Below are 15469 nucleotides of genomic sequence, written 5' to 3' on the forward strand. Positions count from 1 at the left end.
CTCCCTGAATCCTTTAATTGATTTTATTAATCCTGTTTACCGGGTAATGTTGCCCTACATTATCCAGTTTGCTCTTTCATATTCAAGCTTAATTGGTAGAATGAAGGTGCGTGTCACGCCCTGACCTGAGAGAGATGGTTTACCTGCTATAGTTGGGCGGCCACCCGTTTGCGAGATTGTCCAGAGAAACTGTCACCAGCCAAGAACGCCACTGTCCGAGATCTCTTCAGCTCCTGGCATGCTCACCAAATATGTCGTGGAATATTGCCTCAGAAACATAACACTCTTACCAGAAATTGTGAATTCAATATAGTCTTTAATACAGAGTAGCAAAGCCGAGCCCTTCCATGGAAGGACCCTATTATGCTTACCTTGACCTTTCTCCATCTCAGTTCTTGCTTGTTAACGCCCACATCTGACAGCTGTATAGGTTATAATGGTAGCAGGGCCTGGTCATATATGTTCCATTCCTTATATGGCTATTCTGTCTCAGCTCTTCAAAGTGGACAGCCTAAATGCTGCTAATAATGGAAACATAACCATAGTCATGAGTTTTGCTCCCACATTGGTTGGATGGGCTATTTACAGATGGGCTGTGTACAGCTGCAGCGATGGTAAACTGCTCTGACAGCTGACGCTTGAAGTTAGTGAGGGAGATATAAGTCTCCAACTTGCAATTCGTTCCAGTCATTGGCAGCAGAGAACTGGAAGGAAAGGCGGCCAAAGGAGGTGTTGGCTTTGGGGATGACCTGTGAAATATACCTGTTGGAGCGCGTGCTACGGGTGGGTGTTGCTATGGTGACCAGTGAGCTGAGATAATGCGGAGCTTTACCTAACAAAGACTTATAGATGACCTGGAGCCAGTGGGTTTGACGACGAATATGTAGCGAGGACCAGCCAACGAGAGCATACAGGTCGCAGTGGTGGGTAGTATATGGGGCTTTGGTGACAAAACGGATGGCACTGTGATAGACTGCATCCAATTTGCTGAGTAGAGTGTTGGAGGCTATTTTGTAAATGACATCGCCAAAGTCAAGGATCGGTAGGATAGTCAGTTTTACAAGGGTATGTTTGGCAGCATGAGTGAAGGAGGCTTTGTTGTGAAATAGGAAGCCAATTCTAGATTTAATTTTGGATTGGAGATGCTTAATATGAGTCTGGAAGGAGAGTTTACAGTCTAGCCAGACACCTAGGTATTTATAGTTGTCCACATATCAGAACCGTCCAAAGTAGTGATTCTATTCGGGCGGGTGGGTGCGGGCAGTGATCAGTTGAAGAGCATGCATTTCATTTTACTAATATTTAAGAGCATTTGGAGGCCACGGAAGGAGTGTTGTATGGTGTTGAAGCTCATTTGCAGGTTTGTTAACACAGTGTCCAAAGAAGGGCCTGATGTATACAGAATGGTGTCATCTGCATAGAGGTGGATCAAAGAATCACCCGCAGCAAGAGCGACATCATGATGTTTACAGAGAAAAGAGTCAGCCCATGAATTGAACCCTGTGGCACCCGCATAGAGACTGCCAGAGGTCCGGACAACAGGCACTCCGATTTGACACACAGAACTCTATCTGAGGAGTAGTTAGTGAACCAGGCGAGGCAGTTGTTGAGCTGGCATGTGGACATGATGCTATGGTAATGGTTGGGGTTAAAGTTGAGGTTAGGGTTAGGTTTGAACTGGGATGTGGACCTGAAGGTAGGGTTAGGGTTGTTGTTGAGCCTAGGGTTAGAGTTGAACCAGGATGTGGACATGACACTAGGGTTAGGGTTGTTGTTGAGCCTAGGGTTAGAGTTGAACCAAGATGTGGACATGACGCTAGGGTTAGGGTTGAACCAGGATGTGGACCTAAAGGTAGGGTTAGGGTTGAACCAGGATGTGGACCTGAAGGTAGGGTTAGGGTTGTTGTTGAGCCTAGGGTTAGAGTTGAACCAGGATGTGGACATGACGCTAGGGTTAGGGTTGTTGTTGAGCCTAGGGTTAGAGCTGAACCAGGATGTGGACATGACGCTAGGGTTAGGGTTGAGGGTTAGGGTTAAAGTTGAAGCAGGATGTGGACATGACACTAGGGTTAGGGTTGAGGGTTAGGGTTAAAGTTGAAGCAGGATGTGGACATGACGCTAGGGTTAGGGTTGAGGGTTAGGGTTAAAGTTGAAGCAGGATGTAGACATGACACTAGGGTTAGGGTTGAGGGTTAGGGTTAAAGTTGAAGCAGGATGTGGACATGACACTAGGGTTAGGGTTGAGGGTTAGGGTTAAAGTTGAAGCAGGATGTGGACATGACGCTAGGGTTAGGGTTGAGGGTTAGGGTTAAAGTTGAAGCAGGATGTGGACATGACACTAGGGTTAGGGTTGAGGGTTAGGGTTAAAGTTGAAGCAGGATGTGGACATGACACTAGGGTTAGGGTTGAGGGTTAGGGTTAAAGTTGAAGCAGGATATGGACATGACACTAGGGTTAGGGTTGAGGGTTAGGGTTAAAGTTGAAGCAGGATGTGGACATGACACTAGGGTTAGGGTTGAGGGTTAGGGTTAAAGTTGAAGCAGGATGTGGACATGACACTAGGGTTAGGGTTGAGGGTTAGGGTTAAAGTTGAAGCAGGATATGGACATGACACTAGGGTTAGGGTTAAGGTTGAACCGGGAGGTAAACATGAAGCTAGAGTTAGGGTTGTGGTTGAGGCTAGGGTTAGGGTTAAAGTTGAAGCAGGATGTGGACATGACACTAGGGTTAGGGTTAAGGTTGAACCGGGAGGTAAACATGAAGCTAGAGTTAGGGTTGTGGTTGAGGCTAGGGTTAGGGTTAAAGTTGAAGCAGGATGTGGACATGACACTAGGGTTAGGGTTAAGGTTGAACCGGGAGGTAAACATGAAGCTAGAGTTAGGGTTGTGGTTGAGGCTAGGGTTAGGGTTAAAGTTGAAGCAGGATATGGACATGACACTAGGGTTAGGGTTAAGGTTGAACCGGGAGGTAAACATGAAGCTAGAGTTAGGGTTGTGGTTGAGGCTAGGGTTAGGGTTAAAGTTGAAGCAGGATGTGGACATGACACTAGGGTTAGGGTTGAGGGTTAGGGTTAAAGTTGAAGCAGGATGTAGACATGACACTAGGGTTAGGGTTGAGGGTTAGGGTTAAAGTTGAAGCAGGATGTGGACATGACACTAGGGTTAGGGTTAAGGTTGAACCGGGAGGTAAACATGAAGCTAGCGTTAGGGTTGTGGTTGAGGCTAGGGTTAGGGTTAAAGTTGAAGCAGGATGTGGACATGACACTAGGGTTAGGGTTGAGGGTTAGGGTTAAAGTTGAAGCAGGATGTGGACATGACACTAGGGTTAGGGTTGAGGGTTAGGGTTAAAGTTGAAGCAGGATGTGGACATGACACTAGGGTTAGGGTTAAGGTTGAACCGGGAGGTAAACATGAAGCTAGAGTTAGGGTTGTGGTTGAGGCTAGGGTTAGGGTTAAAGTTGAAGCAGGATGTGGACATGACACTAGGGTTAGGGTTGAGAGTTAGGGTTAAAGTTGAAGCAGGATGTGGACATGACACTAGGGTTAGGGTTGAGGGTTAGGGTTAAAGTTGAAGCAGGATCTGGACATGACACTAGGGTTAGGGTTAAGGTTGAACCGGGAGGTAAACATGAAGCTAGCGTTAGGGTTGTGGTTGAGGCTAGGGTTAGGGTTAAAGTTGAAGCAGGATGTTGATATGACACTAGGGTTAGGGTTGAGGGTTAGGGTAAAAGTTGAAGCAGGATGTGGACATGACACTAGGGTTAGGGTTAAGGTTGAACCGGGAGGTAAACATGAAGCTAGCGTTAGGGTTGTGTTTGAGACTGTTTCAGATTTCCAGAGGCTGCAATTTCAATTGCTACCACAGGGGGGCAGTAACACTTCACAGAAGAGTTCAATGTGTTGCCAAAGCATTTTCAACAGACATCAGAGACAATGGTTCTTCAAATTGTTTTACAATATTCAATGATTTGCAAATCCGTAATAAACAGGCACAAGAAAAGTAGATTTTGTGATTTTATGAACCCACAATACTCATAAGCACGTAACATAATACAGTAAAATATATTTGAAAAGATGTTTCCCATATAGATGTAAACAACACATATTTTCCATGTTGTTATTATCACTGTCACTGGTCACCTATGAACGTTTGAACATCTTGAAGAACGATCTGGCCTTAATGGCCATGTACTCTTAGAATCTCCACCCGGCACAGCCAGAAGAGGACTGCCCCCCCCCCCCCCCCCCCCCCAGAGCCTGGTTCCTCTCTAGGTTTCTTCCTAGGTTCCTGCCTTTCTAGGGAGTTTTCCCTAGCCACTGTGCTTCTACATCTGCATTGCTTGCTGTTAGGTTTTAAGCTGGGTTTCTGTATAAGCACTTTGTGACATCTGCTGATTTAAAAAGGGCTTTATAAATACATTTGATTGATTGATTAATGACTGCACTCCTCTAGTCAGTTGAACTAAAGGACAACATTTCTTTCAAAGACTCAAGGTCCCAAGATCAATACAGGGAGAAGCCATAACTGTACATCAATGGAAACATGTTGTTGTACAAAACAGTCCAGTAATGTTGGGATTCTCAGTGTAATGCTAGAAACAAACAGTTCATGTGTAATCTGACTGGCTGTTTGTCAATATGAGCCATCAGGCCAGAGGAAACCCCAGTGAAAGCATTGATCCTATAGCTAGTAATAGAACCACTTAGCCTGCAGAATGCCTGGGATCATGCTGAAAGGGCCTGTCTGGGACTAAAAGGTTAGGTTAGTCAACACTGACATATTGTTACATCAATACACCAAGATTTCAGCTAGAAGAATACATGTGTGTGTGCCTTTTCCAGACCAACTCTCTCTCTCTCTCTGTCGCTCTCTCTCTCTGTCTCCCCCCTCCCTCAGTTTGAGATCAGACAGCTCCGGGCCCACCTGGCCCAGCAGGACTTGGACCTGGCTGCAGAGCAGGAGGCTGCTATGCAGATCCACCATGTGTGGGGCAAACAGAGGACAAGCTACCAGGTGGTGGAGGGCCAGGGCCCTGGGGAGTCTGACGATGAGGGACATGGAGTCCTCAGGGAGACCCCAGCAGGTACATTCGCCTATACTGTACCTATAAGCTACACTATATATACAAAAGTATGTGGACACCCCTTTTGGTCATGTAGTGTATGTCACATTCAGGGAAACTAGGGCCCAGAGTTTTCCCCAAATTCTGTCCCTAACTATAACGGTATATGTAATACTCCATACCATAATCCTCAGATCATGAGATAAAATAGATTCTAGCTCTTTGATATTCTTCATGGGTATTGCTATATTCTGGACCATGTAATGATAATGAGTCTGGTGAATACTGCTGTTCGAAGAGGCAGAAAAACCTGTAAATCCTAATGATGAATTACTTCACCACAGACCAACAAGAATGAACTTGACTCATTTTATTTTTATTTTACCCCTTTTTCTCCCCAATTTCGTGGTATCAAATTGGTTGTTACCGTCTTGTCTCATCACTGCAACTCCTGTACAGACTTGGGAGAGGCGAAGGTCGAGAACCATGCCTCCTCCGATACACGAGCCAGCCAAGCCGCACCAATGTGTCAGAGGAAACACTGTACACCTGGCTCGCTAGTGCGCGATAGGACAAGCACATCCCTGCCGGCCAAACCCTCCCCTAACCCGGACAACACTGGGCCAATTGTGCGCCGCCCCATGGGTCTCCCAGTTGCGGCCGGCTGCGACAGAGCCTGGACTCGAACCAGGAGCTAGCACTGCCTTAGGCCACTCGGGAGGCCTGTGACTCATTTTAATAAAGTTCTCCATTGGTCTGTTTGGTTGAAAAGGCATCCTGACAGAACCAGGAGAGAGGTTTGTACATAAAGTATGTACATAATTATGTGGGACAAAAAGTCCCAACCAATGTAACATCAGGTGAATGGGGTGCCAGAGCAGTGTCAAACGGATCTAGAAGCAGTAGCCCTGAGCTAGTCTCCAGGCCCTAGCCTCTTAAAACACTGACGTTAACTCACAACACCCCTCTGACCGCAGGCAAGGCACGCCACACACACACACACACACACACACACACACACACACACACACACACACACACACACACACACACACACACACACACACACACACACACACACACACACACACACACACACACACACACACACACACACACACACCACACCTCTGACCGCAGGCAGTGCAGTATCAATAAGAGGGCAGAAAAGCTTTTAGGATGTGCTGAAACCTGGGGACAACAAGCATGTTCTCCTAACGGCACATCACACACACGCAAGCACGCACGCACACACACACACACGCACGCACGCAGGCACTCATGCAGTCATGCACACACATACACTCACACTCACACACACACACGCACCCACACACACACCCTACCTCAGCCAGGCTGTTTCAGGTACAGAGTGCTCTGTGCATTGGGCCTTGTTCTGAGGTCTGAGGAGAGAGTGCCACTGTGAACATCTGTTCCTCTTCACCTGGAAACCACAATAGGGCACCAGGAGACGCCACACCACCACCCCCAGGGGATTGTGGGAAATCTGGCTCTTAGGAACAAGCGTGTTTTTTTTCTCCAGAACATGGAAGGAGTATTGGGACAGGAGGAGCACTTAGGCTTCAGGCAGGCCTGCAAGGACAGACCGTGGACTGGGTTAGGACTCCTCACGTCTCTCTCTCCCCCCTCTCTCTCTCCGCCCTCTGGCCCGAGGGATGCCATCAAAGTGTCATTCATTCTAATTGAGGCACTCTACTGCGAAGTCTATTTCCTTGTTGAAAACTAAGCTTGTTTCAAAAGGAGGTAGAAAAGGTTAGAAACATTTTGTCTACTGGTCACGAGGGATTTGTGGTTTTGTCACTTCTCAAGAGAGCAGCTATAGATTTTGAGGAACATATAAAATTCACCACAAAGAGTTATGGGTGAAAAGGACAGTAATTTCTTTCCGACCAACTTCTTGGAAGTTCACATAACTTCTCTATGTGTTGTACTGCTGGGGGAAGAGGACAAAGTACCAAAATCCAATGTGAATATCTCACTTAAAGGAGAAGTTTTATTTTTACAACCAAATCTCTCTTTTTGATGTAAATGGAATGTTATAGAAGGGTCCTGACACCTTTTTTGTAATTTCACGTGTTTTTGATTAACTTACCCCAAACAGCAAATCCCTTCCTCATCCTTTTTGTGTAGTATGGGGACCCCAAAAATACCCAAATAAGTCCTTTTAGAAATGGCAAAGCTCTCAGTATAATGATGCAGGGCTTTAGATGTTGTACACGTGAAATCGTGTCATTATAAACTTTATCCACAATGTTAAATTTCCTTTTGTTGCGTATTAGTGTTTTTTCGGGGCCCCCATACTACACAACGAGGATGAGGAAGTCATTTTCTGTTCGGGGTAAGTTTATCAAAAATGTGAAAAAAAGGTGTTTGGACCCTTCTATAACATGCCATTTACATCAAAAATAGAGATTTGGTTGTAAAAAAGAGAACTTCCCCTTTAAGGTAGCAGAGCTGCGTGAGTACGGCTCTGCTACAGTACCTACAGATCATCACAAAGTATTGCACATGCATATTGATTTAAACCAAACTAAATGACCTAATGATGTCAGCCCACTTCATAGATGGATGGTAGCCTTACTGTTAGAGAGAGAGAGGGGTGGCCTTTCATGTTGTCCATCCATCCATCCTTTCTCTCTTTCTTTCTTTTTTTCTCTCTTTCTATTTATTTATTTCTCTCTTTCTTTCATTCTTTCTCTCTGAGACATCCTCATGTGTTATTAATCACTGAGTGATTGTCTTGGTCGTGTTTTAGTGAGTGCAATGCTTCCTCTCCAGGGGTGCCCCCCCCCCACCCTCCATCCATCCCTCCCTCCCCTGGATTAATATTTTATGCTGAAAAATAAATGAAATTACCCGTCAGAGTCTGCTGTGGTCCTGGGGGATCGGCCCAGGCACTCAGGGTACTTTGGGCACCACTCAGCGGACAAACACTGAGCTCAGGCCCAATCAAGCGAACACTGAAGAGCAGATCAGGGCAGAACCATTCACCACTGAGGCCCTAGCTGTCTGGCTGAGGACACAAAGAGAACTCTATACCAAAGCCTGGTTGCTCTCACATTCACTACTGTACTTGAGCCTCACAACACTATCTTGGTGTGATTTGGAAACCAGGGTTAAGTCGGTAAAGCACCTGTAGACTTGGATAGATAGATAAGATGTCAGATGTCTCACCACCTAAAAGTGAAATGTACTGTTCCCACATCTAGGGATTGCTTTGCACTGTGTTTACAGTGCATTGAAATCATACAGATTGGGTCTTTAACCTCATCATGCTTCTTTTATCTGTTATCCAGATCCTGTTGTCCATCATGACGACATGAACAACTATATCAGCCAGTACTACAGTGAACCAAGTAGTGGTGAGTGACTTAGTGGATCTTGGGTAAAGTGTATAGCTGATAATGTATATGGGGCAACTCTGCTGTATACCTACTGTATCTTCCCCAGTCTAATGTACTGGATGATGTGTCATTTCAGACATGGAGGGTCCTCGTGTCATCACCACGGCAGCCATCGATGTCCACCTCCCTAAGACCCATTACCCCGCCCACAACAACCCTCTGCTGGGCGTGGAGCAAATGAGCAGCGCTGTGAGTGACACCTCCACCAGCGTATCACGGTCCAGCGGCAGTCTGACGGCCCGCCCCCATAGCCTGAGCAGCCACACCCTGCGCTCGTCTACTACGGACTGCAGCAGCAGCACCACGGCCAGGGACTACCACACCCAGGCTAGGAACTACAATTCCCATACCAAGGCCCGGGGGCCTTATCTGGACTACAAGTCCCAGAAGCAGACCCAGGACAGGGACTTTAACACCGAGCACTACAATACCCAGGGCCAGCGCTGCTTCCCCCTGCCCTACTGCAGCCCTCTGGGACTGGGTCTGACCTCAGCCCAGCCTCCCCTTCCACAGGACCCCAGCGTGGTAGTCCAGGAGCTGCTCTCGTCACTGTCTGAGGACTCCTGTCTGGCCCAGAAAGGCCTGGTGGACCCAGTTAACCTGAAGCTTCCCAGCCCTGCCGGCTCAGCCAAGGCCAGCCCAGAGCTGGAGCACAGAATCAACATCTACAACTGGAAGAATCAGGAGGAGAACCAGTACCAGAGCCGGGGCCAGAGACAGGGCCGAGCCGCAGCCACTGTGCTCCTACAGACTAAGCCTCTCATCCACCTGCAGGGCGGCGCTCCTGAGTCCTCTTTGGAGGAGAAGTATAGGCTACTGGGCCCTGTTGATGGTCCACTGGGCCGTCTGCCTGATACATAGGGTTGATTCACACTACTGAGCTGAGCCAAGCCGAACCGAGCTGCATTGTGCTGGCCTGGTTATGCATCCACCATAGTTGTTTGAACCGTGCTGGAAAGGACATGTGAAAAGAATATGTCAGAGCCAGCACTGTTCGGCTCGGGTCGGCACAACAGTGTGAAAAGGGCAATAGTTCATGTCTTGAGCATACAGCTCAAGACAGAACTGACTGACCTGGCTTCTCCAAATCCTCATGCTTCAAACAAAGTCAGAGCCTGGTCCAAGATCAAACCTGGCGTTACAAAGACCATCTGTTAGCAAGACAGCACAAACAGATCTGGGACTAGGCTACCGCTCTCATGTTAGTCTTCCCTTCTCTGTGGGGCTCCAGACAGAGACAGACAGACAGACACAGCCCTCCTCGACCTCAATCTTGGGGTGACTTTGAATAATGCTCCATTTGCACAACAATGACCCAGTGAGGACAGAGGAGACACGTGTGAGCCTAGAAAGAACCATCATCAGGAAATCCCACTTTAAATGGGGCCCCAAATGTGAAACAAAACAGTTTGAAATAAAACCAGCAATGGGCCATATTCAAGCCTTTACAGAACAAGCCTATTCAAGTGTTCCTATGTTAACTACAAGACAGATTTGACATGGGATTTCTCTAAGTTGGGTGGGAGTGGGTGGTGTTTCTGCTTTCTTTTTATTTGTATTAGCTACTGTAACTGCAGTTCTCTCTGCTCTAACAACCAAGCTACAGGGTGCTTTCTCTGGACAAACTGTCTGTGCCAAATAAACAGACAATTCTTACTATACTATTGTCTTTCTATAACAGAGATAAAGAGGTTTGTATTGAAGTAGAGGAACATCAACCATATCAAGCCTGACATTTTCTAGCCAGATACAAGAACAGGCAATTGAAGAAATGATGGCGGAATTAAAAGTATGAGGATAGGTAGTGAATGGCCCTAAATGATCCCAAGAGGTACAGTATAGGAAAAGTATGTGAATCTGATTATAAGCAGTGATAGGGGATTGATGTTTTAGATTGGAGTGCTGGTAGCATGAACCTTTCTTTAAACGATCTGCAGCCTGAACATGGCAAGCCAATCCTGTGCACTTTAATCTTTACAGATGTTTTGTAAACTTAATATGAGGGGAATTCATTGCCAAATTGCAGGTGGTGCCATTCAAATAATAAATAAACCTTTGTAACATTAACAATATTGTGGTCCCATTTTATTGCTTTCAGTTGTACATGACCCATGCCATTTTAAATTCTAATATTTTGTACATTGGTAGCAGAGATTTTCGTATTCACTCTAATATTCATCAGTTGCATTTACCAAGGGATATGTTGTATATATGGATGCACTTTACAAAGCAATACATGAAATGACACAGTAGAATACATCCCAAACCAAAAAGTACTACCATGTATTCTCATTTGCATAATTCGAGATAGAATCCTCTACATTAATATGAATGAGTTTGTTTTACATGTGGACTCTTTATCAGATATGACTGAGCCTTCCCATTGGCTCCAGACTCTACATCACCCTACAACACTTTTGCATTAGCAACTGTCAACTTATTTGCATATCGCTCTGAAATGAAATAAATGATTCATATCTATTAACATTGGAGAGACCTGTCACAACAAAAACTTAATTGGTTAACGAGGTTTGTCATTATAAATGTCTGGTAATGAGGATTAAACCCCCTAATTAACTTTCGATCAAATAATTAATTTAGGACATAAACTACCCATTTTGTTGCTTGTCAAGTGTTTACAAGTAAATTATATGTTTAATTGTTAATTAATAACAATCAAGGCTTCAATCAAGCAGGCCTAAGTGTTTCAGAAGTATTCATTAAGACATGGGGATAGTAAAGTGGGGGTTGGGTCTAATGTTATTTGAGGACCTGGATCATGTGAAGAAAAGTCATTATGGGTTTCAATGAGAGCTGATGCAGCGTTTTATTTACAGCTGAACAATTACACCACCCTCCTTTGGCAACAATGCTTTCCCTCTACTTAGGGTTAGCGGAAGAAACGTTTGGTGTGTATGTCGTAACAAATGTATTTGCATTCTTAATTAGATATCCTTTGATATAGTGTAATTGAGCACTTCAGTGTTCATTCAGAAACTACACAACATTTTGAAACACACTGATTTTCTTTGTCCTTTTTAAATGTGCCATTATCCACCATGATATATAACACTATTATCCTGATACTGTAGCTTTCCATTATCCACCGTGATATATAACACTGTATTATCCACCGTGATATATAACACTGTATTATCCTGATACTGTAGCTTTCCATTATCCACCGTGATATATAACACTGTATTATCCACCGTGATATATAACACTGTATTATCCTGATACTGTAGCTTTCCATTATCCACCATGATATATAACACTGTATTATCCACCGTGATATATAACACTGTATTATCCTGATACTGTAGCTTTCCATTATCCACCGTGAAATATAACACTGTATTATCCTGATACTGTAGCTTTCCATTATCCACCGTGATATATAACACTGTATTATCCTGATACTGTAGCTTTCCATTATCCACCGTGAAATATAACACTGTATTATCCTGATACTGTAGCTTTCCATTATCCACCGTGAAATATAACACTGTATTATCCTGATACTGTAGCTTTCCATTATCCACCGTGATATATAACACTGTATTATCCTGATAGTGTAGCTTTCCATTATCCACCGTGATATATAACACTGTATTATCCTGATACTGTAGCTTTCCATTATCCACCGTGATATATAACACTGTATTATCCTGATACTGTAGCTTTCCATTATCCACTGTGATATATAACACTGTATTATCCACCGTGATATATAACACTGTATTATCCTGATACTGTAGCTTTCCATTATCCACCGTGATATATAACACTGTATTATCCTGATACTGTAGCTTTCCATTATCCACCATGATAAATAACACTGTATTATCCTGATACTGTAACTTTCCATTATCCACCGTGAAATATAACACTGTATTATCCTGATACTGTAGCTTTCCATTATCCACTGTGATATATAACACTGTATTATCCTGATACTGTAGCTTTCCATTATCCACCGTGAAATATAACACTGTATTATCCTGATACTGTAGCTTTCCATTATCCACCGTGATATATAACACTGTATTATCCTGATACTGTAGCTTTCCATTATCCACCGTGAAATATAACACTGTATTATCCTGATACTGTAGCTTTCCATTATCCACCGTGAAATATAACACTGTATTATCCTGATACTGTAGCTTTCCATTATCCACCGTGATATATAACACTGTATTATCCTGATACTGTAGCTTTCCATTATCCACCGTGATATATAACACTGTATTATCCTGATACTGTAGCTTTCCATTATCCACCGTGATATATAACACTGTATTATCCTGATACTGTAGCTTTCCATTATCCACTGTGATATATAACACTGTATTATCCACCGTGATATATAACACTGTATTATCCTGATACTGTAGCTTTCCATTATCCACCGTGATATATAACACTGTATTATCCTGATACTGTAGCTTTCCATTATCCACCGTGATATATAACACTGTATTATCCTGATACTGTAGCTTTCCATTATCCACCATGATATATAACACTGTATTATCCTGATACTGTAGCTTTCCATTATCCACCGTGAAATATAACACTGTATTATCCTGATACTGTAGCTTTCCATTATCCACCGTGATATATAACACTGTATTATCCTGATAGTGTAGCTTTCCATTATCCACCGTGATATATAACACTGTATTATCCACCGTGATATATAACACTGTATTATCCTGATACTGTAGCTTTCCATTATCCACCGTGATATATAACACTGTATTATCCTGATACTGTAGCTTTCCATTATCCACCGTGATATATAACACTGTATTATCCTGATACTGTAGCTTTCCATTATCCACCGTGATATATAACACTGTATTATCCACCGTGATATATAACACTGTATTATCCTGATACTGTAGCTTTCCATTATCCACCGTGATATATAACACTGTATTATCCTGATACTGTAGCTTTCCATTATCCACCGTGATATATAACACTGTATTATCCTGATACTGTAGCTTTCCATTATCCACCGTGATATATAACACTGTATTATCCTGATACTGTAGCTTTCCATTATCCACCTTGATATATAACACTGTATTATCCTGATACTGTAGCTTTCCATTATCCACCGTGATATATAACACTGTATTATCCTGATACTGTAGCTTTCCATTATCAACCATGATATATAACACTGTATTATCCTGATACTGTAGCTTTCCATTATCCACCGTGATATATAACACTGTATTATCCTGATACTGTAGCTTTCCATTATCCACCGTGATATATAACGCCGTATTATCCTGATACTGTAGCTTTCCATTATCCACCGTGATATATAACACTGTATTATCCTGATACTGTAGCTTTCCATTATCCACCGTGATATATAACACTGTATTATCCTGATACTGTAGCTTTCCATTATCCACCATGATATATAACACTGTATTATCCTGATACTGTAGCTTTCCATTATCCACCGTGATATATAACACTGTATTATCCTGATACTGTAGCTTTCCATTATCCACCATGATATATAACACTGTATTATCCTGATACTGTAGCTTTCCATTATCCACCGTGATATATAACACTGTATTATCCTGATACTGTAGCTTTCCATTATCCACTGTGATATATAACACTGTATTATCCACCGTGATATATAACACTGTATTATCCTGATGCTGTAGCTTTCCATTATCCACCATGATATATAACACTGTATTATCCTGATACTGTGGCTTTCCATTATCCACCGTGATATATAACACTGTATTATCCTGATACTGTAGCTTTCCATTATCCACCATGATATATAACACTGTATTATCCTGATACTGTAGCTTTCCATTATCCACCGTGAAATATAACACTGTATTATCCTGATACTGTAGCTTTCCATTATCCACCGTGAAATATAACACTGTATTATCCTGATACTGTAGCTTTCCATTATCCACCGTGATATATAACACTGTATTATCCTGATACTGTAGCTTTCCATTATCCACCGTGAAATATAACACTGTATTATCCTGATACTGTAGCTTTCCATTATCCACCGTGAAATATAACACTGTATTATCCTGATACTGTAGCTTTCCATTATCCACCGTGATATATAACACTGTATTATCCTGATACTGTAGCTTTCCATTATCCACCGTGATATATAACACTGTATTATCCTGATACTGTAGCTTTCCATTATCCACCGTGATATATAACACTGTATTATCCTGATACTGTAGCTTTCCATTATCCACTGTGATATATAACACTGTATTATCCACCGTGATATATAACACTGTATTATCCTGATACTGTAGCTTTCCATTATCCACCATGATATATAACACTGTATTATCCTGATACTGTAGCTTTCCATTATCCACCGTGATATATAACACTGTATTATCCTGATACTGTAGCTTTCCATTATCCACCATGATATATAACACTGTATTATCCTGATACTGTAGCTTTCCATTATCCACCATGAAATATAACACTGTATTATCCTGATACTGTAGCTTTCCATTATCCACCGTGATATATAACACTGTATTATCCTGATACTGTAGCTTTCCATTATCCACCGTGATATATAACACTGTATTATCCACCGTGATATATAACACTGTATTATCCTGATACTGTTGCTTTCCATTATCCACCGTGATATATAACACTGTATTATCCTGATACTGTAGCTTTCCATTATCCACCGTGATATATAACACTGTATTATCCTGATAGTGTAGCTTTCCATTATCCACCGTGATATATAACACTGTATTATCCACCGTGATATATAACACTGTATTATCCTGATACTGTAGCTTTCCATTATCCACCGTGATATATAACACTGTATTATCCTGATACTGTAGCTTTCCATTATCCACCATGATATATAACACTGTATTATCCTGATACTGTAGCTTTCCATTATCCACCATGATAT

At 42.8% G+C, this 15469-nt stretch overlaps 1 protein-coding gene across 1 annotated transcript in view; it reads left to right on the forward strand.

Moving 5' to 3' along the window:
* Nucleotides 1-10557, forward strand: part of LOC106587632 (transmembrane protein 266) — a 121900-nt gene extending 111343 nt beyond the window's left edge. Inside the window, exons 9-11 of the mRNA XM_014176200.3 lie at nucleotides 4897-5083; nucleotides 8380-8445; nucleotides 8564-10557. Coding sequence (XP_014031675.3) covers nucleotides 4897-5083; nucleotides 8380-8445; nucleotides 8564-9348 — 1038 coding nt within the window. The 3' untranslated portion in view covers nucleotides 9349-10557. The remainder of the gene's footprint in view (nucleotides 1-4896; nucleotides 5084-8379; nucleotides 8446-8563) is intronic.
* The last annotated feature ends 4912 nt before the right edge of the window (nucleotides 10558-15469 follow it).

The sequence above is a fragment of the Salmo salar genome, chromosome 26 (assembly GCF_965601325.2).
Source record: "Salmo salar chromosome 26, fSalSal1, whole genome shotgun sequence".
Classification (NCBI taxonomy): domain Eukaryota; kingdom Metazoa; phylum Chordata; class Actinopteri; order Salmoniformes; family Salmonidae; genus Salmo; species Salmo salar.